Below are 26261 nucleotides of genomic sequence, written 5' to 3'. Positions count from 1 at the left end.
GAATGAGCCTTAAAGGGTGACAAGCCATCAAATAAAGGAAGAGAATGGAGCAGCTTTACCTTTCACGAGACATTCATTCTTGTGCCTTAGTGCTTCCATTTCACAAGCCATGGCAGCCACCTAGAATGAAATGTAGCTTGTTATGCAAGTCAAGTACCTTACTGTTCACTAATTTTACAGAATCTGGAGCCATCGCACTTCCCAGTCAAAGGTATCTTTAGGTTTTCCCACCAAAGGGAACAAGGCAATAATAAACCAATATTTTAAACACAATGCTATCGCAGTACAGAGAAATATGAGGAATAGCTCATGCTTTTCAACAATAACAGCTGCCTACACGCTATATATATATTATACACATACATATACAGAGATCCAGAACTAGGGAACACCATTTAAAAATAAGCAGTCTCTCATTTAAGATGGAGATGAGGGGAATATTTTTCTCTCTCAGAGGGTCATAGGTCTGTGGAACTCGCTTCCCCAGAGAGCGGTAGAGGCAGGGGCATTGAATATTTTTTTATGGCAGAGGTAGATAGATTCTTGACTAATGAGGGAATCAAACAGTGTCAGGGGTAGGCAGGATAGTGTCATTGAGGCCGCAATCTGATCAGCCATGATCTTGTTGAATAGCAGAGCAGGCTTGTGGAGCTGAATGGCCTACTCCTCCCAATTCGTACGTTTGTATGCGTATATTACATGCGTGTTTGTGCATTTGTATAGCACCTTCAACGCAGTAACATGTCCCAAGACATTTAAAGGAGCATAATCATACAAAACTTAATGCTGAGCTACATAAGGAGTTATTAAGACAGATGACCAAAAGCTTGGTAAAAGGTAGGTTTTAAGGAGCGTCTTAAAGGAGGAAAGGGAGGCAGAGAGGCAGAGCAGTTTAGGGAGAGAATGCCAACGTTCAGGATCTTGGCAGCTGAAGGCACAACCGCCAATTGTTAACTGTATATTAATTGCATTTAATTGCACATAGGTAATGGGCCTTAATTGGGGTTTCACTAGAGCATGTATAACGGGACACTTATCGAAGCTCTGGAGTGGTTGAGTTTGGAGGTCTATGCTTGTAATGCTTCAGTCCGTAAATAAATGTAAGACTGAGTAAAAATTGGCTCCAGTCTCATCCTTCATCAACTGGCTTGCCGGATTATAACACTCATGAAGTCAAATTTTGGTCAGAACCTCCCAACAGTCAGGGTTTTCATGCTTGGACTCCTTGAAGATTTTGTTAGTAAAGCTCACAAGACCAAACCCCAACAAGAACATATTCCCAACAGCACTACAACAAGGGAATTTGACTCCAGACACTTTGCTGATCACACAGTAAACTTTGCGATTACCTTTTCGGTTTTGGAATCTAGGTGCTGCTGCAGGCTCTGAATTTCCTCCTCCAGCTCCTGAAATCTCTGAAAGTCAGGGCCTTCTTTCAGCCTCTGATTCTCTTCCTCCAAGCACAGTCTCTGCCCCTCCTCGGATTTCACCATTTCCACCACGTTCTGTCACACGTAGAGAACAGCAGGTTAATCCCGTCGGACCTGTGCAGATCAGGCACGTGCCAATTCGGGTCTCTGGCTGAGATGCTGCATTAACTCAATTCCAGGCGGGATCGGGTTTGCGGAGTGACAGAGACCCTCAGCACCCAGGAACGAGAAAAGGAATCAGCCGAGAGTCTGACTCCTGATTTCAAGTTAGTGATTCCTGGTGAAATGTGCAAGCCTGGGTGGCCATGGCTACCATCATCCTCAGCTGTGAGGCCTTGCACAGTCAAATAGCTGGCACAGAGAAAATAGATACTGGGGTGAAGTACAAACAGTTCTGATTATCAAGAAGCAAATGAGATATTCAAATGTTGGAGATAGTGCAGAGAAAAGTCACGAGCCTTATCCCTATAAGAACAGGTGTATGGGTTAGGTTATGTTTAAAAACTGGAGAGAGTTCGTTTTTTTCTGGACAAATAGGAAGAAACTGTGAGGTGATCTTAGAAGTATCTAAAACCACAAATAAAATGAGATTAGTTAATCCAGAACATTAAATTAAACCTCTGTCAGACAAAGGGACAGAGGTCCAAACTAGTAAATGGGAACTTTTGGACTGATATCTGAATGTACAGAATGATCAACACTTAAAATGACTTGGGCAGAGTGGTGGACGTGAGAATCCTGAAAGCGGTTAACTACTAGGAACAACTAGATTACATAGGATAGGATTACATAGGGAAACTGAAACAGGCCATTCAGCCCAACCAGTGCATGCCAGCGCTTATGCTCCACTCAAGTCTCTCCCATCTTTCCTCCTCTAAATCTATCATTGTCATTTTCTATTCGCTTCCCCGCCATTTGCTTGTCTAGTGTCCCCTTAAATGTATCTATACAGTTTGCTTCATCCACTCCCTGTGCTAGCGGGTTCCATATTCTCACCACTCATTGGGTGAAGAAGTTTCTCCTGAATTCCCTATTGGATTTCTTGGTGACTATCTTATTTGACAGTTTCTAGTTAGGCTCTTCCCCACAAAAGAAAACATTCTTTAAGTATCCACTTTCTCTAAAGCTTTCCTAATTTTAAAGGCCACTATTAATTCACCCCCTCTGCCTTCTTTCTTCAAGGGAGGAGACCCAGCCTGCCAATCCTTTCCCCATATGTATACCCACGCATTTCCTTGTATCATCCTTGCAAATCTTCCCTGCACCCTCTCCAGTGCCTCTATGCCCTCTTTATAATATGGCAACCAGAAACGCATGCAATGCTTTCAGTCTGGTCTAACCAAAGTTTTGTACAGGTTGAGCTGGATGAAAAAAATGGAGGTAATGTAGGGCTGCTCTGGGTGGATCAATAAGATGGGCTGAATGGGCTCTCTCAACTACGAAGTATCTTTCAATCATGCGACTCATGCCTCAGTGAGAGTTGGCACTACCAGTAGAGCTTACTGGTGCTCGTGCCAAGTTGAGTGGCACAGGAATCTGATCCGGCTCATCTCTAGGAAGGTCAACGACAACCAAGCGAGGTCCCTTCACACAGCATTACAAACCCATTAATGGAACTCTGAAGTTCCTGGGACAATGAACAACTGTCTGCAGCCAACATCATAATGTAACTTAGCCCTTCTGTCCTACTTTTTTTTTGCAAGGAAAGCGAGATCATTCATTGAGCTCACAGTGGCTGTGTTTAACTTACGGTCTGTTCACTTGATCCTAGGGGGAAAGAAAGGTGCTCATTCTCTTCGAAACTTTCTCTTTTTGTTGCTTTGAAAGTGAGGATTTTTCTTAAACATTTAAATCAAGTCAGAATGATTCTTTGCTTAAAAATGAAGTGCAGAGTTTTGCACGGGACATTATGAAGCGTGCTTACCTGGACGAGATGCGATTTGGGCACCCAGTATTCAAGAGAGGCATTGCCTTTCCTATTGTCTGGGAGCTTATTGTAAGCTTTTGTCAAATCTTCTTGCTCTTTCACCAAAGTGGCCAACTATTGAAAGGCAGGAAAATTGTTATAGCCCCCATTTTCTCCAGATAATGTTCTCTTCAAAACCGATGAAAAAGTGTTTTCTTCTCCGCCCAGAATGAATGCTTAAAAAAATCAATACTACATAACAATGTAAATTTGAATATGGAATTAAGTTGCAGCTAGTTTGTAACAGAATAATGGACGTTGACAGCACAGAAGGCAGCCATTCAGCCCATTGTGTCTGTGTTGGTTCTTTGCTGGTGCAATCCTCAACAAGACAGGAGTAGGCCATTCAATCCCTCGAGCCTGCTCCAACATTCAATAAGATCATGGCTGATATGATTGTGGCCTTAACTCCATTTTCCTGTCTGTCCCCATAACCCTCAGCTCTGCAGTTGATCAAAAATCTGTCTAACTCAATGACCCAGTCTCCACTGCTCTATGCAGTGGTGAATTCCAAAGATTAATGACCCTGAGAGAATAAATTCCTCCTCATCTCCATCTTAAACGGGAGAACCCTTGTTTTGAAACCGTGCCTCCTAGATCTAGATTCCCCCACATCTTCTCAGCAGCTACCCTGTCAAGTTCCTTCAGAATCTTAAATGCTTCAATAAGATCACCTCCCATTCTTCTAAATTCCAATGAGCATAGGCCCAACTTAGCAGACCTTCCTTCATAAGGCAACTCCTTTGTCCTAGGAATCAATCTAGAGAACCTCTTTGAATTGCCTCCAATGCAAGTATATTCTGGAGGAGATAGTGGCACAATGATAATGTCACTAGTGATCCAGAGACCCAGGCTAATGCTCAGGGGGACATGGGTTCCAATCTCACCAGGGCAGCTGGTGGAATTTAAATTCAAGTAATAAAATCTGGAATTAAAAGTTAGTGATGGTGAACCATGAAACTGTCATCGATTGCTATAAAAACCCATCTGGTTCACTAATGTCCTTTAGGGAAGGAAATCTGCCATCCTTACCTGGTCTGGCCTACATATGACTCCAGATCCACATCAATGTGACTCTTAACTGCCCTCTGAAATGGCCCAGCAAGCCACTCAGTTCTAGGGCAATTAGGGATGGGCATTAAATGCTGACATCTCATGAAAAAATACATTTTTTTTTAAAAGTCTCTCTTTAAATAAGGAGACCAAGGGCGCCATTTTCACCTGGGTGCGGAGACGCATTTCATCGTGTGAAAGGCCACACGTCGTTTTTATCTGGAGGAAACATGATTTTCCTCCACATTCTGACCCCAGTTTCCATTCTTAATAGTGCAATAGCTTTCCTCCTCCCTAAATAATTATCTATCCCAGTCCCACTGAAGACCACAGTGGAAGAGCAGCTTAGTCCCAGGACAATGTTACAATGCAACTTTAAGCCTGCATCCTTCCCTCCCTGGTCTATCACTTGGTTCCCCATCCCTCCCCAGGGCAGTCATTAGGCCTGTTGATTGAAGAACTCTCTCGCAAAACCATTCCGCTTGCTACACTTCCCCTTTCCTTCAAAATCTCCCTCTTCTTTATCTCTTTCTTTGGCTCTATCCTGTTCCTTAACTTTTCACTCCCTCCGTCTCCCCCTCTTCCTTTCTCGAAGGTTCTGCGAGGGACTGCCACACAAAAGAGACGCGAGCTATCATCGTAAACGGGACAAAGTTGATCGAGTTTCCAAGGCTAAAGCTCAAGTAGGTCACCCCATGGAGTTCCTTAAAGCGAGAAAGATTATACAGCCTAGCAACATTTCCAGAGTGACTTACCTGATTAGTCATTAGCTGGCTGCGTCTGCTGAAGCTGTTGTTCTCCTGCTGGAGAGTTTGAGAAAACTGCTCTTCAAGCTTCATCGTCTCCTCCAGCCCCTTCAAAACAGAGGACTATAGTTGGCCTTTCTAATCTTGCACCAATGAATTGCTCGTTGGAATGTCGCCAAAAGCAATCCTGAACTGTCACTAATGTTCCCTCAGAAAATTTCTTTTGTCATACGCGGCCTGTTCATTTCAGTGTGTGGTACCTTTAAATTGTTTCACGTGGCGTCTTAAATGGGGCAGCTTGCGGCCACCGCTTGTGCAGGACCTTCCAGGTTGTTGCGCAGTCACGTCTACAGCCTCCAGGGAACACTGATTTTTTTTTTTTCATGGTATGTGGGCATCACCGGCAAGACCAGCATTTGTTGTCCATTATCAACTGTCATAAAAACCCATCTGGTTCACTAATGTCCTTTAGGGAAGAAAATCTGCCATCCTTACCTGGTCTGGCCTACATGTGACTCCAGATCCACAGCAATGCGGTTGACTCTTAACTGCTCCTCTGAAATGACCTAGCAAGCCACCCAGCTCAAGGGCAGTTAGGGATGGGCAACAAATGCTGCCCTTGCCAGCGACACCCACATCCCAGGAAAGAATAAAAAATTTCCTACATTAGTACAGTGACTACACTTCAAAAGGCCGACATTAGAGACATCCTGAGGTGGTGACAGGCACTCTATAAATAAAGTTCTTACTGGGAATGCTGTTGTTTGGAGTGGGGGGGGGGTGGTGGGTGAAGGGGGGTTGATAAGGGACATTTACATTTACTGGAACAAACTTCCTGAGAGGATGGTGGAGGCAAGTTCGATCGAGGTATTCAAAAGGGAATTGGATTGCTCCCTGAAAAGAGAGAACGTGCAGGGTTACGGGGATAAGTCAGGGGAGTGGGACTAGGTGGAATGTTCTTTCAGAGAGACAGTGCAGACTCGATGGGCTGAGTGGCCTCCTTCTGCACTGTAAAGACACTGTGATACTGAGATACTCTGTACCTCAGCGTTTTGAGGGGAAAGCCGTGCAAGTTCAACTTCCTGGTTTGCTAACGTGCAATCCGATTCAGGAAAAGAGAGACTGTTTCCAGTGAACGAGTCGCAATAGCAGTGAACTGCAATGGGGGAAAAAACAGCCAAAGCAAGCGGGTTCCACTGGTGCAAATCACTGAAGTGCAACAGAGTAAATGAGTCTTTTTGAGTACCCAATGCCTTTTGAAACTTGCACGTTCATTAACTGCTAAAAATGATTCTTCTTCACTTTGTAACTCAATATTTTGGATCTGACCATTTTGGTGAGTGATAAGAGTAGAACAGTCCTCCACTCCCCAGTCCTTTTGCCCTTCAAACTCAACAAGCAGGAAAGTTTCCCCGAAACTTTTGAGAAAGGGAACTGGAAAAGCTGCTCCATGGGACATTTAATCGGAAAAGCAGCAATTCAGACAGATTGCTTGACGTTCCCATGAAACAATTGGAATAGAATTAGATTCTTCGAGTCATTAACTTTTCTAACAAACTGGCAATCTGCACAGGCACTCAGCGATGACTAACCTCAGCTGACAGCTGCTCTGTCAACCCAATGGGTAAAAGGATTATTCCCTGAAGAACTAAGTTAAACCTTCAGAAATGTCCCAGGTTCAAACCGGGTGAGCTTGCTTCAACTATGGGGCGGGGTTGGGGGGGACACGTTTTAATTGACCTGATGCCCTAGAGCAAGGCAAGAGAAAACAAAAATTAACCAATGATGAGATTATTACTCGGTGAACCTCTGCTAGAAAGTACAAATGTGTGGGTATCATTAACGTACAGCTCTATATTTTATTCATTCGTGGGATGTGGACATCGCTGGCTGGGCCAGCATGTATTGCCCATACCTAATTGCCCCCATTGTTCAGAGGTCATTTAAGAGTCAACCACGTTTCTGTGGGTCCAGAGTTACATGTAGGCCAGACCAGGTAAGGACAGTAGATTCCTTTCCCTAAGGGGCATTAGTGAACCAGATGGGTTTTTACAATAATCAGCAATGGTTTCATAGTCATCGTCAGATTTTTAATTCCAAATTTTTATTGGATCCAAATTCCACCATCTGCTATAGTGGGATTCGAACCCGAGTCCCCACAGCATTACCCTGGGTCTCTGGATTACTAGTCCAGTGATAATACCACTATGCCGCTGCATGCTTAACATAGCACTGTGTCAACTGTGGATAGTTGGTAGCACTCTGGCCTCTACATCACAAGATTCTGGGTTCAAGTCCCATTCCAGGGTTCAAGCAGGTTGACACTCCAATGCAGTACTGAAGGAGTGCTGTACTGTCAGAGGCACTCTTTTGGATGAGACATTAAACCAGAGGCCAAGTCTGCCTATTTGGGTGGCTGTAAAAGATCCCACAGCACTGTTTTGAAGAAATGCTGGAGGCCTGGCCAATATTTACCCCACAATCAACATCTCAAAAAACGGATTATCTGGTCATTATCACATTGCTGCTTGGGGGAGTTTTAGCTTCCTACGTTTCAACAGTGACTACACTTCAAAACAAAAAGTACTTCATTGCCTAAAAAGTCCTTTGAGATGTCTGCTGGCCGTTAAAAGCACTATCTAAAATTGAAGTATTTTTCTCTTTAGCAAAACATCCCAAGGCATTTCAGAAAGGGGGCAGCTATAAATCAGAAATTGGGCAATGATGGGGCAGGGTGGAAAAGAGGGGATTTCAGGCTCCATTCGAAGGTGAGGAAGAGATGTGGAACGAGGATGGGATTTAGGAAGACAGTGCAAGGTATTGGCGGCTGATGGTTTTGGAGTGGGGGGTCGTAGGGTCGTGGAAAACATGATCCAGCTTAGCATGCTATAGTCAAATAGCCTGCAGGAAATCGCGGTCTAGGTGCACATTTGGACATCCATTTGAGGAAGGTACTGGAGGTTTGCTTGTGCCTGTGGGGAACTTTCAGGAGGGATGGGAGTGGGGTTGGGGAAATCACTGACAAAGACCTCGACCCGCAGTTCAAAATCTACTGCAGGTCGTAGAACAACACCACAAAACGCCTGAAGGGTCATTATTCTCCTGGCTACAGTACCATCATTGCACAATAATGTAACTAAATGACTGCCGTTAAACTTATGCCATACAGTTTCCAGTTAGGTTGATGAATCATCCAGGTAAAAAGAGGTTTGAAATGTCAACGTACTCATTTATGATAATGAGACTTGGCTACATTGTTTTAGTTGTCAGAGCAAATCCATTATCAAACCACCCCCGTGTGTCTAGAAGTTAAAGCACAAAACATCCTCCGCTGATGGAGTGATGTCAGAGCCTATGAAAGGGCACTCTCTCTAATTGCTAATATAATTCTCAAACATTCCAATCTAAATTGACTATCATTGCTTCAATAGGCATTTTACAGCAGTGTCAGATACTCTCATTGACTGTTAACCCTTTCATTGGCACAGAGCTCCATAGCATACACGTATTTCTTGCGCTTTTCCAACATTTTCTGCACCAAAAGTGCACTAGGAGTTTGTAAAGAGAGAACATTTAAAATTTGCTGTTAGGACATAGTCAACACTAATAAGGCCATGTCTAATGCCAGTTCATAGCTATTCTCAGGAACTGGTGGCCAATGATTTTAAGCAGAGAGCATTAAGAATCAACTATGTAGCATGGGATTTATTCTTCCATGGGCATCGCTGGCTGGGCCAGCATTTATTGCCCATTCCTAATTGCCCTTGAGAAGGTGGTGGTGAGCCACTTTCTTGAACCACTGCAGTCCATGTGGTGTAGGTACATCCACAGTGCTGTTAGGGAGGGAGTTCCAGGATTTTGACCCAGTGACAGTGAAGGAACGGCGATATATTTCCAAGTCAGGATGGTGTGTGTCTTGGAGGGGAGCTTGTAGGTGGTGGTGGTGTTCCCACGTGTCTGCTGCACTTGTCCTTCTAGGTGGTAGAGGTTGAGGGTTTCGAAGTCGAAGGAGCCTCGTTGAGTTGCTGCAGCACATTTTATATATGGTGCACACTGCTGTCTCTGTCTGCCAGTGGTGGAGGGAGTGAATGTTTAAGGTGGCGGATGGGGTGCCAATCAAGCAGGCTGTTTTGTCCTAGATGGTGCCGAGCTTCTTGAGAGTTGTTGGAGCTGCACTCATCCAAGCAAGCAGAGAGTATTCCATTGCACTCCTGACTTGTGCCTCATAGATGGTGAACAGGCTTTGGGGAGTCAGGAAGTGAGTTACTTGCTGCAGAATTCCCAGCCTCTGACCTGCTCTTGTGGCCACAGTATTTAGATGGTTAGTCCAATTCAGTTTCTGGTCAATGATAACCCCCCGGATGTTGATGTGACTACCTACATAGGCCAGACGGAGTGAAAATAGCAGGTTCCATTTCCAGAGGAAAGAAAGTAAGTCTTGCATTTATATAGCACTTTTCATGACCACCGGATGTCTCAAAGCGTTAACAGCCAATGAATTACTTTTTGAAGCGTGGTCACTGTTGTGATGTGGAAGCTAGTTTGTGTTCAGTAAACTCCCACAAATAGCAATATGCTAATGAGCAGGTAATGTGGGTTTTTTTTACAATGTTGATTGCGAGATAAATATTGACCAGGACACCAGGGATAGCTCGCCTGCTCTTGGTCAGAAAAGTGTCGTGGGACCTCTTACATCCACCCAAGCAGGCAGATGGGACATTGGTTTAATGTTTCATCCAAAAGATGGCACGTCCAACAGTGCAGCACTCCCTCAGTATTGCAATGGAGTGTCAGCCTTGATTTTTGTACTCAAGACCTGGAGTGGGACTTGAAGCTGTGACTCCTGTGCCTTGAATGAGTGCCTCACACTGCCTTGTGTCTCAGAGGCAAGGGGGCTACCAACTGTGTGATGGCTGAACACAACGGGACAATATTGAACCAGTTTGGTTTTTAATCGAATGGTGCTAAAACCGTTCCTTCTCACTTTCTACTGATGTCATCATCTTATTAAATCCATGGTGGAATCTAACCCCTGGGCCTTTGGATCATAATCACTACCCTAATGGAGACACTGTCTAATAGACAAGCTCCAACAAAGGGTCTACACCTGAAGTGTAGAGATGGTGGCGTAGTGGTAATGCTAATGGATTAGTAATCCAGAGGCCTAGGCTAATGCTCTAGAAACACTGGTTCAAATCTCACCAAGGCGGATAATGGAAATAATGGGTTGAGCTCAGAAATAAAAACTATAACTAGGAGTGTGCTATAGACCCCCAAATAGTGATAGCAAATAGGTAGGCAAATTCCTGAGTGCACAGACAATAGGGCAATAATGGTTGGGGATTTCAACTACCCCAATATCAACTGGGATACAAACAGTGTGGAGGGCACAAAATTCTTGAGCTGCATTCAAGGTCATCATGTAACAACCCAATGAGCATCATTCTAGATTTAGTCTTAGGAACTGAAGCAGGGCAAGTGGATGAAGTAGCAGTGGGGGAACCATTTTGGAGATAGTGACCACAATACAGTTAGATTTAGCATCATTATGGAAAAGGACAAAGATAGAACAGGAGTAAAAGTTCTAAATTGGGAGAAGTCAAATTTTACGAAGCTGTGAAGTGATCTGGTGAAGTCGACTGGATACAGTTACTTGAAGGAAAATCAGTGGGAGGCATTCAAAGGCGAGATTCTATGGACACAGTGCAGGCATGTCCCCATAAAGAACAATGGCAGTACTGCCAAATCTAGAGCCCCCTGGTTATCCAGAAGCATACTAAGGAAAGGATAGGCCCATCAGGGATGTACAAGGTAACTTATGCAGTGGACAATCCCAAATTAATCCGAGCCTATCTAAGAGGGCTAGTGTTCCAGAGAGCCAGGGTAATGCTCTGGTGGCCTGGGTTCAAATCCAACCACAGCAGATGGTGAAATTTGAATTCAATAAATATCTGGAATGAAAAATCTAATGATGACCGTGAAACTATCGCCGATTGTCATAAAAACCCATCTGGTTCACTAATGTCCCTTAGGGAAGGAAATCTGCCTATAGAAATGGCCTAGCAAGCCACTCAGTTGTATCAAACTGCTAAAAGTAAGTCAATAGCACTGTAGGTGTATCACCATCACCACCCTCACCATTCCTTCACTGTCGCTGGGTCAAAATCCTGGAACTCCCTCCCTAACAGCACTGTGGGTGTACCTACACCACATGGACTGCAGCGGTTCAAGAAGGCAGCTCATCACCACCTTCTCAAGGGCAATTAGGGATGGGCAATAAATGCTGGCCCAGCCAGCGAAGCCCACATCCTGTGAATGAATAAAAAATAAATAAAGCAGAAAAAGAAAGCTTATGACAGTCACGAAAAACTTAATACTGTAGAAATCCTAGAGGAATATAGAAAGTACAGGGGTGAAATTCAAAGGGGAAATTAGGAAAGCAAAGAGATGCTATGAAAAAATATCGACAGGTAAAATCAAGGAAAACCTAAAGATGTTCTGCCAGTGCATTAAGAGCAAGAGGATAACTAAGGGAATGGTAAGACCTATCAAGGATGCATGTGGTAACTTATGTGTGGATACAGAAGATGTGGACAGGGTTCTTAATGAGTACTTTGCCTCTGTCTTCACAAAGGAAAGGGATGATACAGAGATTCAAGTTAAAGAGGAAGGTTGTGAAATATTAGGTACAATAAGCAAAGTGAGAGGGGAAGTACTGGAGGGACTGGCATCATTGAAGGTGGATAAATCACCAGAGCCAGATGGATTGTATCCCAGGCTGTTAAAGGGAGCCAGGGAGGAAATAGCAGATGCTCTGAGGATCATTTTCCAATCATCACAAGATCCAGGTGAGGTAGCAGGTGGTTGGAGGTCTGTGAATGTTGTACCAATATTTTAAAAAGGTTGCCAAGGATAGGCCAGAAAATTACCAGCCAGTCAGTTTGACGTCGGTGGTGGAAAAATTATTAGAATCAACTCAGAGAGACAGGATAAACTGTCACTTAGAAAGGCACGGATTAATCAGGGATTGTCAGCATGGTTTTGTTTGGGGAAGGTTGTGTTTTACGAATTTAATTGATATTTTGAAGAAGTAACAAGTAGGATTGATGAGGGTGGGTGCAATGGATGTTGGTAAGGTATTTGACAAGGTCCCACACGGCAGACTGGTCAGAAAAGTAAAAGCCCATGGGATACAGGGGAATGTGGCGAGTTAGATCCAAAATTGCCTCAGCAACAGGAGACAAAGGGTAATGGTCGATGGATGTTTTTTGCGAATGGAAAGCAGTTTCCAGTGGTGTTCCACAGGGCTCAGTGTTTGGGGCCCTTGCTCTTTGTTGGATATATTAATGATTTGGACTTAAGTGCGATAGGCATGATTGGGAAATTTGCAGATGACACAAAAATTGGCTGGGTAGTTGAAATTGATATCAATGGTTTGGTTGTGGGGGTGGAAAAGTGGCAAATGGAATTCAATCCAGAGAAGTGTGAGGTAATGCCTTTGGGGAGAGCAAACAAAGCAAGGGAATACGCAATAAACAGGAGGATATTGAGAGGGGTAGAGGAAGTGAGAGACTTTGGAGTGCATGTCCACATGTCCCTGGAGATGGCAGGACAGGCGGATAAGGTGGAAAAGAAAGCATATTGAATGCTTTCCTTTAATGGACGACGTATAGAATACAAAAGCAGGGGTGTAATGATGGAACTGTATAAAACACTAATTAGGCCACAGCTGGAGTTTTGTGCACAGTTCTTGTCACCACATTACAGGAAGGACATAATTGCACTAGAGAGAGTGCAGAGGAGATTTACAAGAATGTTGCCAAGGCTTGAAAATTTCAGCCACGAGGAAAGATTGGATAGGCTAGGGTTGTTTTCCTTGGAACAGAGGAGGCTGAGGGGTGATTTAATTGAGGTGTACAAGGTTATGAGGGGCCTAGATAGAATACACAGGAAAGACCTGTTTTCCCTAGCTGAGGATTCAGTTATTAGGGGGCACAGATTTAAGGTGATTGGTAGAAGGAGGAGAGGGGAATGAGGAAAAACTTTTTCACCCAGAGGATGGTGGGTGTCTGGAATTCGCTGTCTGGTTTGGTGGTGGAGGCAGAAACCTTCAACTCATTTAAAAAGGTACCTGATCTGCACCTGAAGTGTTGTAACCTGCAAGGCTATGGACCAGGTGCTGGAAGGTGGGATTAGAATAGGCGGCTAGTTTTTTTTATTTTTCTCTTTTTCTGCCGGCACAGACACAATGGGCTGAATGGCCTCTTTCTGTGCTGCAACTTTTCTATGGTTCTATGGAACATTAAGCTATGTTTTCTCTTTCCACTGGCTGCACGTTTCCAGTATTCACTGCTTTAGTTTCAGATTCTCGCTATTTTTTCTATTCTTACACGTTTTATACAGTAATTGAAGGTTGATGAGAGTTAGGCTGCAGCCAGTTCTCAATGCAGAATTAAAGAATATCAGAATCTTGTTATTGAACTGATCTCTTAAATTAATGAAAAAGCAATTTAGGGTCATTAGTCGAGCTTGCAATATGGCTCATTTATACTTGCTAGAAGCATCATACATTCACACACAGGGACCTGTTCTCTGCAAACAAAAGGAATATGTTCAGGCATTGCGCCTTTTTAAAATTACCCGGGAGTTTGGGGGCCCTATAGTTCCCCGCTGCTTTCTCCATGGCAGTGCCTCGGCCAATCAGATTTGACTTTCAATCAGCATTCTTTTCTCCTGTAGTATAAATTGCTGCGATCATTTGAAATTTCGCATTCTTGCATTTGTCCAAAAGCTTTAGCGACATGTCTCCCTTTGCAGCAATATTCAAGCTCTGTACTTCCAAGCGACTGAAAACCTAATTGCTTTGTTTCTTGTCTCCCTGCAAAATTGGCATTTTGGCTGTTTCATTTCTGCACTCAGAGAGACAACAGGACATAGGTGAAGGGGCAATAACGATGATGGTTTTGGATCAAAGGGGAGCAAGTATTAAGTTGTGTCACAATGAAAGGTGTATTTTCCAACAATCAGAAGATGGTTTATTAGACTCCTGGGAGCAATGGCATGGCACTAATCTCTTCGTAGGCTGCAAGTGAAGTTATATATCATATGAGGGATAGCAAAGACCTTTGCTAATGGCACTAGAACAGTCTGGAGGCAGACATACGTCACAGAGCTATGTGAATGTGCTCCACAGGGACTCTCTTGTCTGACATCACTAGGACATGCCCTCAAGTTCTGACAGCACCTCTGGGGCTAATGCACAGGAGCTGAAAAAGTGGATGGGTACCTGCCACTTAATGTACAAGAATGCAGTTATTTTATACATCAGTCGTGGCTCAGTGGGTGACACTCGCACCTCCAAGTCCGAAGGTTGTGCCCCACTCCAGAAACCTGAACTTAAAAATTCGGGCTGACGCTCTAGTGCAGTACTAAGGAATTGCAACATTAAGAGTGGTGTTGTTTCTCAGGTGAGACATTAAACCAAGGCTCCTCTACGGGTGGATATGGCACTATTTTGAAGAGCAGCAGGGAAGTTATCCTCAGCACCCTGGCCAAGATTTACCCCTCAATCATCTCACACACACAAAAAAATAATCAATTTGTTGCTTGTGGGAGCTTGCTGTGTGCAAATTGGTTGCTGCATTTCCTACATTACAACAGTGACTGTGCATCAAAACGTTCACTGTCTGGTGTATCCTGAGGCTGTGAAAGGCACTGGATAAGTGCCAGCCTTGCTTCTTTAACAGGGGTTGAAATGTTTCCTGTATTAATCACAAAGAAGCCACAGGTATTTGTCAGGTTTCTGATTATTGAAGCCCATTACTCCACTGACAGTTTGGTGCACATAAAGTTTTAGTTACTCTCTACAAGGCTTTGACATGGGCAAGTGGGATCTCCACCTCCGGACAGCTTCTTAAGTATTGTTTTTCTCCCCCTTATACTTTCATTGGATGTGGGCATCATTGGAAAGGCCAGCATTTGTTGCCCTATTTGCCCTTGAACAGAATGACTTGGTAGGCCATTTCAGAGGGTAGTACATTGCTGTGGGCCCGAAATCACATGTAGGCCAGACCAGGTAAGGACAGCAGATTTCCTTCCCTAAAGGACATGAGTGAACCAGATGGGTTTTTTACAACAATCGATGATAATTTCATGGTCACCATAACTGAGACTAGCTTTCAATTCCAAATTTATCAATTGTATTTAAATTCCACCAGCTGCTGCGGTGGGATTCAGACCCATGTCCCCAGAGCATTAGCCTGGGGCTCTAGTCCACTGGCACTGCCACTCACTACACCACCATCTCCTCTCGAATGAGTTAAAAGTGAAATTGAAGAAGCAGCACTGTGGAAAGGACAGAGGCTGTGTAGCAACAATAGCAACGCCTGATTAGCAGGGGAGCAACAGGAAAGGTCATATATCAGATCTGATTATTCAGGTTTAAGCATCAGGTGCACTGGACCTCCTACAGGGATCAGTAAACTTCATAAATATATTGAACTTTCTAACAAAGTTTGCAGAACAGCAGGTGGGTGAATGGGGAAAAATTAAGTCATCAGAAATGATGGATCAAGATTTCCGTTGAATTTAAATAATTTTATTCATTCAATATTTTACAAAGCAGGCAATAAACTTGGGTATTTAACTTGCGAGGTATAGACTTGGATATTCAAGCTCAGTTAGAAGACTTGTGACATTATTCACAGGATAAAACCTCCTCAGTACAATGCTGAGTCAAAGACAGCTCATTCTCACCATTTCTCATTGCAAGTACAAAAGGCAGGGTGTTGACAAGATCAAAGCTTGCCTTTGGTGATTACATCAAACCTTTGCATTACTTTGATCTCCCTCTTTTGTGACAAGTGGGAAGATGTAAGGAGATGCACTTTAAAGCCACTTTTACCCTGTTCAAGAAAACTTTCATTGCAAAATGGTGAAGGGGACGCAAAACTGTTTCTTTTAGACGTCAACTGCCACCAGTTATACAATGGCCTTGACTTTCAGGTGGGACAGAGGATCTTCAAATGGCTTCGGCTGAGGGGGGGAACCAAACCCAAGGGACTTAGCCACAACTTGCATTTTATATGGAGCCTTTAGTGCATTGAAAGTTTCGAAGGAACTTCACAGGAATCACTTTCTGTGCTGGGGGGGAGGAGGGATTCCCCATCTGTCAAAGAGCGCACTGCTCCCTGAAGCTAAGTGCAGTCTCAGGGAGATTAGTGACAGTCTAAAAAACTTTAAAAATAGAAAAATTTAAAAATTATTAACATGTCCCCCTCGTGTGACAATGTCAAAATCAGAGGGCACTGATTTAAAGCCACCAGCGAAAGAGCAACACAAGGAAAAACCTTTTTATGCGGTGAGCGGTTAGGAGCCGGAGTGTGAGAGTGCAGCGGAGGCAGATTCAACTGTGGCTTTGAAAAGAGAAATGGATAATTATCTGAAGAGAAAGGATTTGCAGGGCCCGCCGGTGGATGAGGTTTCATGTTTTATCAGAAGCCCGCTGGGACTCCTGGCCTGCCCGACAGCCTTAAGGTTGGACGGGCAGGGTCTTTAATGATCTTAATTAGCCTGTCAATGGCCTTAATTGGCCATTGACAGATCGGCAGGCAGACAGCTGATTTCGCTGTCCGCCCGCCTTCCTGAATATTTAAAGGGACCGGGATGACGTCGGGGGTTCCTCCCAACGTGATCCCGCATCATTTTCCCCTCAGCGAGCGGGCGCCGCCCCCAACTCACCGATGGGAAAATTCTGGCCCTAGTGTTTGGAGGTAGTTTCTGGGGAGAAAGGGCACCAAGTCGAAGGAACTGGAGTCGCCCAGCCCTACGTCCAAACCACTGCCAGGCGGGTGCTACCATTACCAGCATCAGCCCCTCATTGGGCATTTGCTACATTGGCATTGAGTGTAACAATGGGTAGTTGTGGATATACCATGGAGTAGCCAATGGAAGGAGGAAGTCTGAGCTTTCCAAACAGAACATTACATCTCGGGGGCTAGTCCCAATGTCACTGCCCATGAAGTGCCAGTCTCGCTACTGTACCTGCCAGTTTCCCTTGCACAAGGCTTTGGTGAGACCACACCTGGAATACTGTGCACAGTTTTGGTTTCCACATTTAGGGAAGAATATACTTGCATTGGAGGCGGTACAACGAAGGTTCACTAAATCGGTTCCTGGGATGAGGGGGTTGTCCTATGATGACAGGCTGAGTAAATTGGGTCCATATTCTCTGGGGTTTAGAAGAATGAGAGACGATCTCATTGAAACACATGAGATTCTGAAGGGGTTTGATGGGGTGGACGCTGAGAGATTGTTCCCACTGGCCGGGGGAATCTAAAACGCGGGGGCACAGTCTCAGGATAAGGGGCCGGCCATTTAGGACTGAGATGAGGAGAAATTACTTCATTCAAAGGGCTGTGATTCTTTGGAATTCTCTGCCCCAGAGGTTTGTGAATGCTCCATCATTGAATATATTTAAGGCTGGGATAGACGGATTTTTGGTCTCACAGGGGATAAAGAAATATGGGGAGTGGACAGGTAAGTGGAATTGAAGCCCAAGATCAGCCATGATCGTACTGAATGGCAGAGCAGGCTCGATAGGCCCTATGGTCTACTTCTGCTCCTATTTCTTGTGTTCTCTTGACTGTTCCTTGTACTTACACAAGAACCAGGGCCAGCTCAAGCCACATGAGGTTTCCAGTGAAGATCCACAATGGAGTTCCACCTACCTGTGCAAGGACCTGCACCTCAGTCAATGATTTGAGAGCCGTGTCCCTCTCTTCCTGGAGCTCACTGCTTCTAGCGCTGTAATCTGAAGAATAGAAGGAACACTCAGGGTTTGAAAATATAAATACAGATGATGGAGAAAAGGATGTCACTTGAAGACAATCAGAGGCATACGATTTGCACAGGGCAGCATCCCACAAATTTGTATCCCTGATGCAAGTGATTTGAACCAAAATTTGTTTTACAACTTCTGGAGGCAGTGCAAGTGCAGGTTTCCAGGTGGAGGCTAATGATGACAAACCACTTGGCCTCATGATAAGGCAGCAGACCTCATTTCCCCCCCATCTGTGATCAATTACTACCCCTGAAATTCTCTACACACTTTGTGAAGCCTGGATTTGACTGCCTCAGGGTCACAATCCCCACGAATGACTTGTACCAGTAATTACAGGCAGTTCTCAAGCTCTCTATCCCACTGGAGGGAGACAAGTTGGATTCATCAAACCCCCTTAGCCTGTGTGACAGTGAAGATTTCCACTCGTAACCGTGTTTAACCTCCGGTCACAAGTAAGCACCTAATGCCATTTTTTCTTTATTCTTTCATGGGATGTGGGTGTCGCTGGCAAGGCCATCATTTGTTGCCCATCCCTAATTGCCCTTGAACTGAGTGCTTGCTAGGCCATTTTGGAGGGCAGTTAAGAGTCAATCACATTGCTGTGGGTCTGGAGTCACATGTAGGCCAGACCAGGTAAGGATGGCGGATTTCCTTCCCTAAAGGACACTAGTGAACCAGATGGGTTTTTTTAACAACAACTGATGATAGTTTCATGGTCACCATTACTGAGAATTCTTATATATATCCAGATTTCTTGATGGAATTTAAAATCCACCAGCTGCCGTGGTGGGATTTGAACCCATGTCCCCAGAGCATTAGCCTGGGTCTCTGGATTACTAGTCCAGTGACATTACCACTACATGATCACCCCCTCCCCCTGCAACTCCTACACTTTATATTTGTCTGATATTGGCAGCTCTAGCCTCTACGTAGCAATAACTTAAATTTATATAGTAATAAAATGTCCAAATTGTTTCACAGGAGCATCATAAAACAAGATGTGATAAAACAAAATATGGATTAAAAAGCTGGCATGGACTCAATTGGCTGAATGGCCTTCTCCTGTATCCTAATGACTTTATGACCCTATATAAAATGCACAGAGGCCATATTAGAACGACGATGGTAACACAGACCCTGCCAAATTAAACATACCTGCATAAAAACTAACCAATTGCAGCCTTGAGCTACATATCTAGATCACTCTTATTGTGGATTCTCAGGCACTATGATACTGATCGGATATCTCATTTCCTTCTGGGGCCCATATATTTCAAAAATATCCTTGAATTACATCACACACATATCATCCAGCAAATTTTTACTGTTAAGATCATCTCAAAATGAAAGAAAACAAACAAAATAAAAGAGAAAGGACTCGCATTTATATCGCACCTTTCACAAATTCAGGAGGTTCCAAAGTGGTTTACAGATAATGAAGTAATTAAAGTGTAGTCACTGCTCTAAATCATTTGTGTGAGGCATGGGGTTTCTTCAATGTAGTGTTCAATTGTTCTGTGTTTGATTATGTTTACTATTGATGCTCACTGTGCTTGATTGGTTAAGCCTGGGTGTGGACTCAGAGAAAAGTAAACAAAGCTGTAAAAAGAGCTGGAAGCCAGAACTGCGAATAAAACCTGTTAATCACACAGAAACTAGTGTCATCTCTGCATTGCTCTGAGATATAAAAATATACTATAGACCCCCAAAATGGGGGGCTGGCAGGGTGGATAATGTGTGCTCCACAGAGTGCGTTGTGGAAGGAGCACATCTTCAGGTCATATCTTTGGCCCCGTACTGGGCTCACTGTTACTGTTAAAAAGTAACTCAGGATGCTGCAATATGGACCACGGAGTGTGTGTGACAGGGTGAAGGAAGTGCAGTTAGCTTCAAAAGTGGAAGAGGGGGAAATGGCAGCAAAAGTCGGAAAGTTGAGAGCGAGCAAAGGAGGAGGAGAGAAAAGAGGGACAGATCAGCAGGCAGTGAAGGAATGAATGTAAGAGGGGCCAGAGCAATGGGAGAGATAGAGTGAGGAAAGGAAAGCAAAAAACAGCTGCAAAAGACAGCAGCAGGAACAAGAGAGATGGTCAATAATGAGAGAACCAAGAAAAGGAAGGGGTGGGGGGAAGGGGAAACATCAAAGAAAATCAAGGAAAATGAGACCAGAAGAGGAACAGAAGGACAAAATTAAAACAAATTAGAAAAAAGGAAGAATTTAATGTGTCTCAGGACAAGAGACAAATTTAAAAATGAACAAAGTGGCAGAGACTCAGGAACCATAATAAAGAACATTAGAACCATCTCATTTCCTGACAGGGGGACATTTAGCAGAGTCTTGTGGGTTGGAGCTGGGGAGGAAGTTAAAGAGGAGGGAGATAAGAGAATGCTATTCCGGGTATAAATCGTACAATAAAAGGTGAAACGTACCTTGCAACTTGGTGCTCATTTCTTCCAGAAAGGAGTCGCATCGAGTACATTTCTGAAGGGGATAACTGCAATGGAAGGAAGTAAAGAGTTAATAGTTTCTGATGGGATAGAAATTACTGCCAGTGATGTTATCAGACAAACGTGCTTGGATCAGGTTCATCTCCCCATTATTTTAATTGACAACTTGAATCTGTTTGTTTAAAAGGAAATGTCTGTTAGCCTAGGTATTTGTGTGTGTTACAGATCACGCAGGGAGTCCGAGTTGCTGTGGAAACGTGAATTTTTACATGCATGTTGTAGTCTGGAGCTATGGATAGTGATGGTAGAGGCTCCAACATTCTTTCCATTACACGGCTGACCAGGAATCTCTCCCACTCTTACTGTCTGCCATTGTTTGGCCATGTTAGGAATGCACCTTCCTTGGCCATCAAGTCCTGGAGTGGGGCTTGAACCCAGGGACACTGCCACTGCACCACAAGACCCCCACAGCGTGTATATATTTTATATTTATACCGTACCATCAGTGAGGGAATATTGGATTGGCAACCTAGAGTTCAAATATCACCATAATCCTCGTCATTAAAAAACCCAACTACAGGAAAAGGGAACTACTCACCCTTATCTAACCCAGCCTACACACAATCTAATCCACACAATCCACTTGACTCCATAAAGAAACAACTTGTATTTATACCGCACAGAGGGAATTGCAAAGCACTTTGCAGCCAGTTAGTTACTTTGGAACTATTGTCACTGTTTTAGAGGCAGCCACTTTGCAAAACCAATTAATTTGTTGGTTGAGGAAGAAATGGTGGTCAGGGCACTGCGGAGAACTCCCTTGCTCTTTTTCAAATTGTGCCATGAGATCTTTTGTATCCAGCTGAATAAGGGGATAGGGCCTTTGGTGCAGTGTCTGATTTAAAGGAGGAATTCCAATATTACAGAACAGCGCACTGAAGCCTAGATTGAACTGCAGTCTTGTAACTTAGAGTTGAGAGTGCCAATAAAATACCCTTTGAAGTGGTCTAGTAAGACAGCACTTCCTCAAGGCAATGACGATCAACAGTAAATGTGGCCTTGCTACATGTAGAATATGACAGGTTATGGTTAGACACGCTGGTATTACCAAGCCAAGAACAGTCAAATCTTTAAACTTCCAATTAGGTCAAGTGACTAACCATTATTCAGCTATTGGTTAGGACATTATGGTTTGAAGCCCCACTCCAGAGACTTGGGGCAGGATCTTCCGGTCAGCGAGGTGGGGTGGGACCCACTCACCAATGCGTAAAATGACGCAGGATGATGCCGGGTAGAACTCCCGATGTCACCCCGCGTTATTTCCGTTTTCAGGTTGGCGGGGGCGCAGACGAATCAGCTGTGCGCCCGCCGACCTGTCAACGGCCTATTGAGGCCATTGAAAAACTAAGGTCGTTAACGGACCTGCCCGTCCAACCTTAAGGCTGGCGGGCAGGCCGGGAGCCCTGGCGGGCTTCAGAAAAAGCATCAAACCTCATCCACGGGCGGGATGAGGTTTCATGGGGGTATTTAAATTTTTAAGAAAGGTTTCAATAAAACTTATAGACATGACCCAACTCATGTGACAGTGTCATATGAGGGGACGTGACAGGCAACATTTTTAAACGCGTTTATTAAAAGTTTTAAATCGGAGCTGATGTCCCTGAGGCAGCACTTAGCCTCAGGGAGATCTGTGCGCTCTATTGTGCTCATGAGTGAAAGAGCGCACTCCCGGCTGAGGGAAGCCCCCCCGCCCACATAGAGAGCGCATAGCACTTCCTGGCAGACATCACGCTGGGCAGGCCTTAATTGGCCCGCCCACGTAAAATGGCGGCGCGCCGCCAATCGGGGGCGCTGATCGGAGGCGCACCCGCCCGCTCACGTACATTCCCCCCCCCGCAATGGGGGGAAAGTTTTTCCCTTGAGCACAATGTCAAGGTTGGCAGTACTGAGGGAGAACTGCACTGTCAGAAATGCTGTCTTTCAGATGAGACATCAGACCAAGGCCTCGCCTGACCTCAGGGGCGGGTGTAAAAGATCCCAAGGCGCATTTTTAAAGAAGAGTTCTCCAAACTGCCCTGGCCAACATTTATTGCCCAACCAACAACAGTGAAGGGTCTGGACATTGCGAGATCTTGCTGTATGCAAATTGGCTGCCATGTTTCCTATATCATTGGACCCTCTGTCCAGTGGGTTATCAGATATGACTCACAGCCCCACCTCTGGTGCTTCTCGGACTCTTCACTAGGGCTCACTTGTTGGTGAATTTCTCCCAAAACGTCCACTTCTGCCAACTGCAAAAGATCAACAAGGACAGATATTCAGGATCACCTATCATCACTTACAACAACTCACACTTATACTGCAACCTTAACTGTATAAGATCTGCCAAGGAGCATATTAACAGAATTTAACACTGAGCCACATAAGGAGATATGAGGTTGGATGACCAAAAGCTTAGTCGTAGAGGTAAGTTTTAAGGAGTATCTTAGAGGAGGAAAGGAAGAGAGGGATTGAATTCCAGAGCTTTGGGCCCAGGCAGCTGAAGGCACAGCCACCAATGGTGGAGCGATTATAAATCAAGGATGCACACAAGGCCTGAATTGGAGGAGCGCAGAGATTTCAGGTTTGGAGGAACTCGAAAGACCCAAAGTCTGTCAACAAGCCCTGTTTCGATTACACAGCTCCCCTGATAGTTCTTGTAGGCAGAAAACTGACACTCCAAGCTGGAAACATAGGGAATCCACCACTGAAGTGCCTCTTTATAAGGCTCCATACTTTTACTTGGAATCATAAACTCTGTCCCCAACTCTGAGCACGTGTGGTGCGAGACCAGGAAGCAGCCTCGGATATGATACCCACCCCACCATGGACAAACATCTTGAGCTCATGGAAATTGGCCAGTTCAGAGAGGTTCCAGAGAGCTACAGAAGCCCATGGTACTAAATCCTACTAAATCAAAGACAGGGCGAGGGAATGAATCACAGCACGTAGAAACTCGAGGAGGGAGAGAAGGTAAATTTTAAGCAGCAAACCTTTAACTCCAATGACGAAATCTTAATTTCATGTTCAGTCTTCTCAGTTTTTCTGAGTCTTTCAAGTTGTCTCAATGTTTGCTCTCTGTAGACACAGAAGAGGGATTCATACACAGTTAGTAAAATAGCCTGAAGCAATATACCACCTCTTTAGATGTGCATCTGCTGTCACCATTCTCTATCCAAGAGGTTACTGCCAAGAATTTTAGAATATTCATTTTGGAGATGTGGGTGTTGTTGGCATTTATTGCCCAACCCCAGTGGTCCCTGAGAAGGTACTGTTCCTTCTTCCTGAATTGCTGCATTCTACGTGCTGAAGGTGTTCCCACAGTGCTGTTAGGTAGAGAATTGCAGGACTTTAACCCAGCAACAATGAAGAAATGGGCTTTAAGAGGTGGCTGGAGACACTCCAGTGTTGAATGCGCCCTCCAATTTTCTCCTGCTGCAAAGTGAATAACCCTTCCTGACTTGTCATCCAAGATGGGCAACACAGGCGAGACCATTCATTGGTAGCATCTTGCTAAGCTAAGGTTCTGTGCCTCACACTCAAGAGATTTGAATGGTACCAGGTGGTTTGCATGCTTCCCCAAGCAGTATGGGTCTGGCACTATACTCCCTCCATGTTCCTCACTGTTTGGAGAATAAGCTTCATCTACTTGAGTTGATTCATTCCCAGACCCTTAAACCCAATGTCCTCCACCACATTCTGCAAGGCTTTTAATACTCAAAGCATGATATTACCTAACCCCTACTTCTCAATTTACTCTTCCTACTCTTTTCGATCTCGAAGCCTATGGGTGCTGTAGTGTGGCCTTGTCGCCTGTTTGTAATAGAAAGTTGTCTGCAGATCGACTCTAAGTGGAAACATTAGGTTTATTTACAATTCGGCCAGCAGCAACTACACGTGTGCTTTCAACTCCATCTCTACCTCCACACTGACTGACACTCCAAGCTGTTAATACATTGGTTTACACAGATCATGTGATCTTACATCACAGGACTATTGGTAAATGTACAGTTCAATATTTAACTAAACCATAACTACTACAATGGGTCTTTGCCAGTCACCCATGTTCCTCAATGATTGTTGTGCTGCATTATCACCGGGGCAAGTTCACATAGGTTGCCTCTTCAGATATGCTCATGATGTAGTTGCTGGAAATGAATTGGGGGATCCCGAGTGCCATGTGTAGGACCAGCCATCCCCAATTTTACGGGTTCGTCCCATTATTGAGGTTATTGTCCCGTGTCCGGGTTGTATGCTGCCGGGATACATATTTCGGACACGCACAGCACATCTCTCCCAACATTGCTCCCGGCTACCCAAATCAGGCAGCCACCCGTACTGTCAGGTTCACCAGTAACCCCGGCCCACTCACACAGTCCTCCACGCCAGTCCCTTACATTTTTCTCCGAGTGTTGGTCACCCTGGTTACACAATGAGGAATTCCCTATATTATTTGAAGCTTCATACTCCTGTGAAGGAAGCCTTGCCATTTTCTGGCATGTGCAGAGAGGCCAGTTTACACAATAATTGCCTCTTACTGGTTACTCAATCTCATGCATTGCCCTTCAGGTGATTAAGACTCGAAGCTCCTCTTGTGGTGTCTTTTTCCAATTTGTTGTGTAATTTATGAATCTTACAGCAACGTAGAGATGGCACTAGTTTCTAAGTTGCAACAGGTTTATTTGGTGCTTTAGAATATCTCTGCAATCACAAAATGTCTGCACTCATGCTTATCCCAGCTCGAGCTTCTACCAGCTTCTGTGGTGTCTGTCTACTTTGCTCTGAGTCAACATCCAGGCTTTACCAATCAAGCACATTGAGCACAGATCAGTTACCAGACTCTCATAATCAAACACAGAACTACTGAACATTTCACCTCTACATCACGTCAAATCTGCTATGCAATTAGCCAATACCAGGGAAGCTGGATAATAGATGCTGTCTTCCCTGCCTGTTCCTCAGGAAAGAGTTTGATTATCCACTCAGGCTGGGTAGCTCGGTTGGGACTAGGCCGCCCGCAGCAATTGGACATCATTCTGGAGGTTTCATCATGACTCCATGGCTCCAACCACCCAGAAAAACAGCCACTCTCTCCATCTCCAATATTTTATAACAAAGAGCAATTCTTTAAGAAATTGAAAAAAGAATCACTTTTTAAAATGCCCCTATGATTTTTTTCCCGATGTTTGCTTGCAGCCGTGTCCAGGAGATCAATCTTCAAATTCTGGAGACTCCAAGGCAACCCAAAGCTCAGCAGAGCCATGTTCAAGGACAGACTGGCCCAAGACTCAGACTTACAACCGTTGGGAATCAGAACTCCTTGAGTTCACCAGCTGTCTAAAGCAAGTGAATTTTACCCATGTCAATCCCAAACTCCATTACCCAGTCTAAGGAAACAAAGGAACTCAAGAATAGGAAAATAATCATAGAAATTTACGGTAAGGCGGGAGGCCATTCAGCCCATTGTGTCCACACCAGCCGACAAAGAGTCATCAGCCTATTCCCACTTCCCATCTCTTGGTCCATAGCCTTGTAGGTTGTGGCACTTCAAGTGCATAACCAAGTACTTCTTAAATGTGATGAGGGTTTCTGCCTCGACCACCCTTTTGGCATTGAGTCAAGACCTGCACCACCCTCTAGGTGAAAGGACTTTCCCTCAAAACCTCTCCAAACCTCCCACCTCTAACCCTAAGTCTATGCCCCCTGGTTGTGGACCCCTTAATAAAGGAGAATGGGGCCTT

General features: G+C 44.5%; 1 protein-coding gene across 1 annotated transcript in view; it reads right to left on the bottom strand.

Moving 5' to 3' along the window:
* Window positions 1–26261, bottom strand: part of LOC144669924 (uncharacterized) — a 171549-nt gene that overhangs the window by 2670 nt on the left and 142618 nt on the right. The window contains exons 7-14 of the mRNA XM_078532207.1: window positions 23514–23598; window positions 22699–22772; window positions 20464–20528; window positions 17924–18006; window positions 5205–5303; window positions 3355–3471; window positions 1350–1505; window positions 60–120 (exon numbers count right to left, since the gene is read on the bottom strand). Coding sequence (XP_078388333.1) covers window positions 60–120; window positions 1350–1505; window positions 3355–3471; window positions 5205–5303; window positions 17924–18006; window positions 20464–20528; window positions 22699–22772; window positions 23514–23598 — 740 coding nt within the window. The remainder of the gene's footprint in view (window positions 1–59; window positions 121–1349; window positions 1506–3354; window positions 3472–5204; window positions 5304–17923; window positions 18007–20463; window positions 20529–22698; window positions 22773–23513; window positions 23599–26261) is intronic.

This window comes from Cetorhinus maximus, chromosome 30, assembly GCF_964194155.1.
Source record: "Cetorhinus maximus chromosome 30, sCetMax3.hap1.1, whole genome shotgun sequence".
In the NCBI taxonomy this organism is placed as follows: domain Eukaryota; kingdom Metazoa; phylum Chordata; class Chondrichthyes; order Lamniformes; family Cetorhinidae; genus Cetorhinus; species Cetorhinus maximus.
Note: the sequence above shows the minus strand (reverse complement) of the source record. Positions and strands in the feature narration are given on the sequence as shown.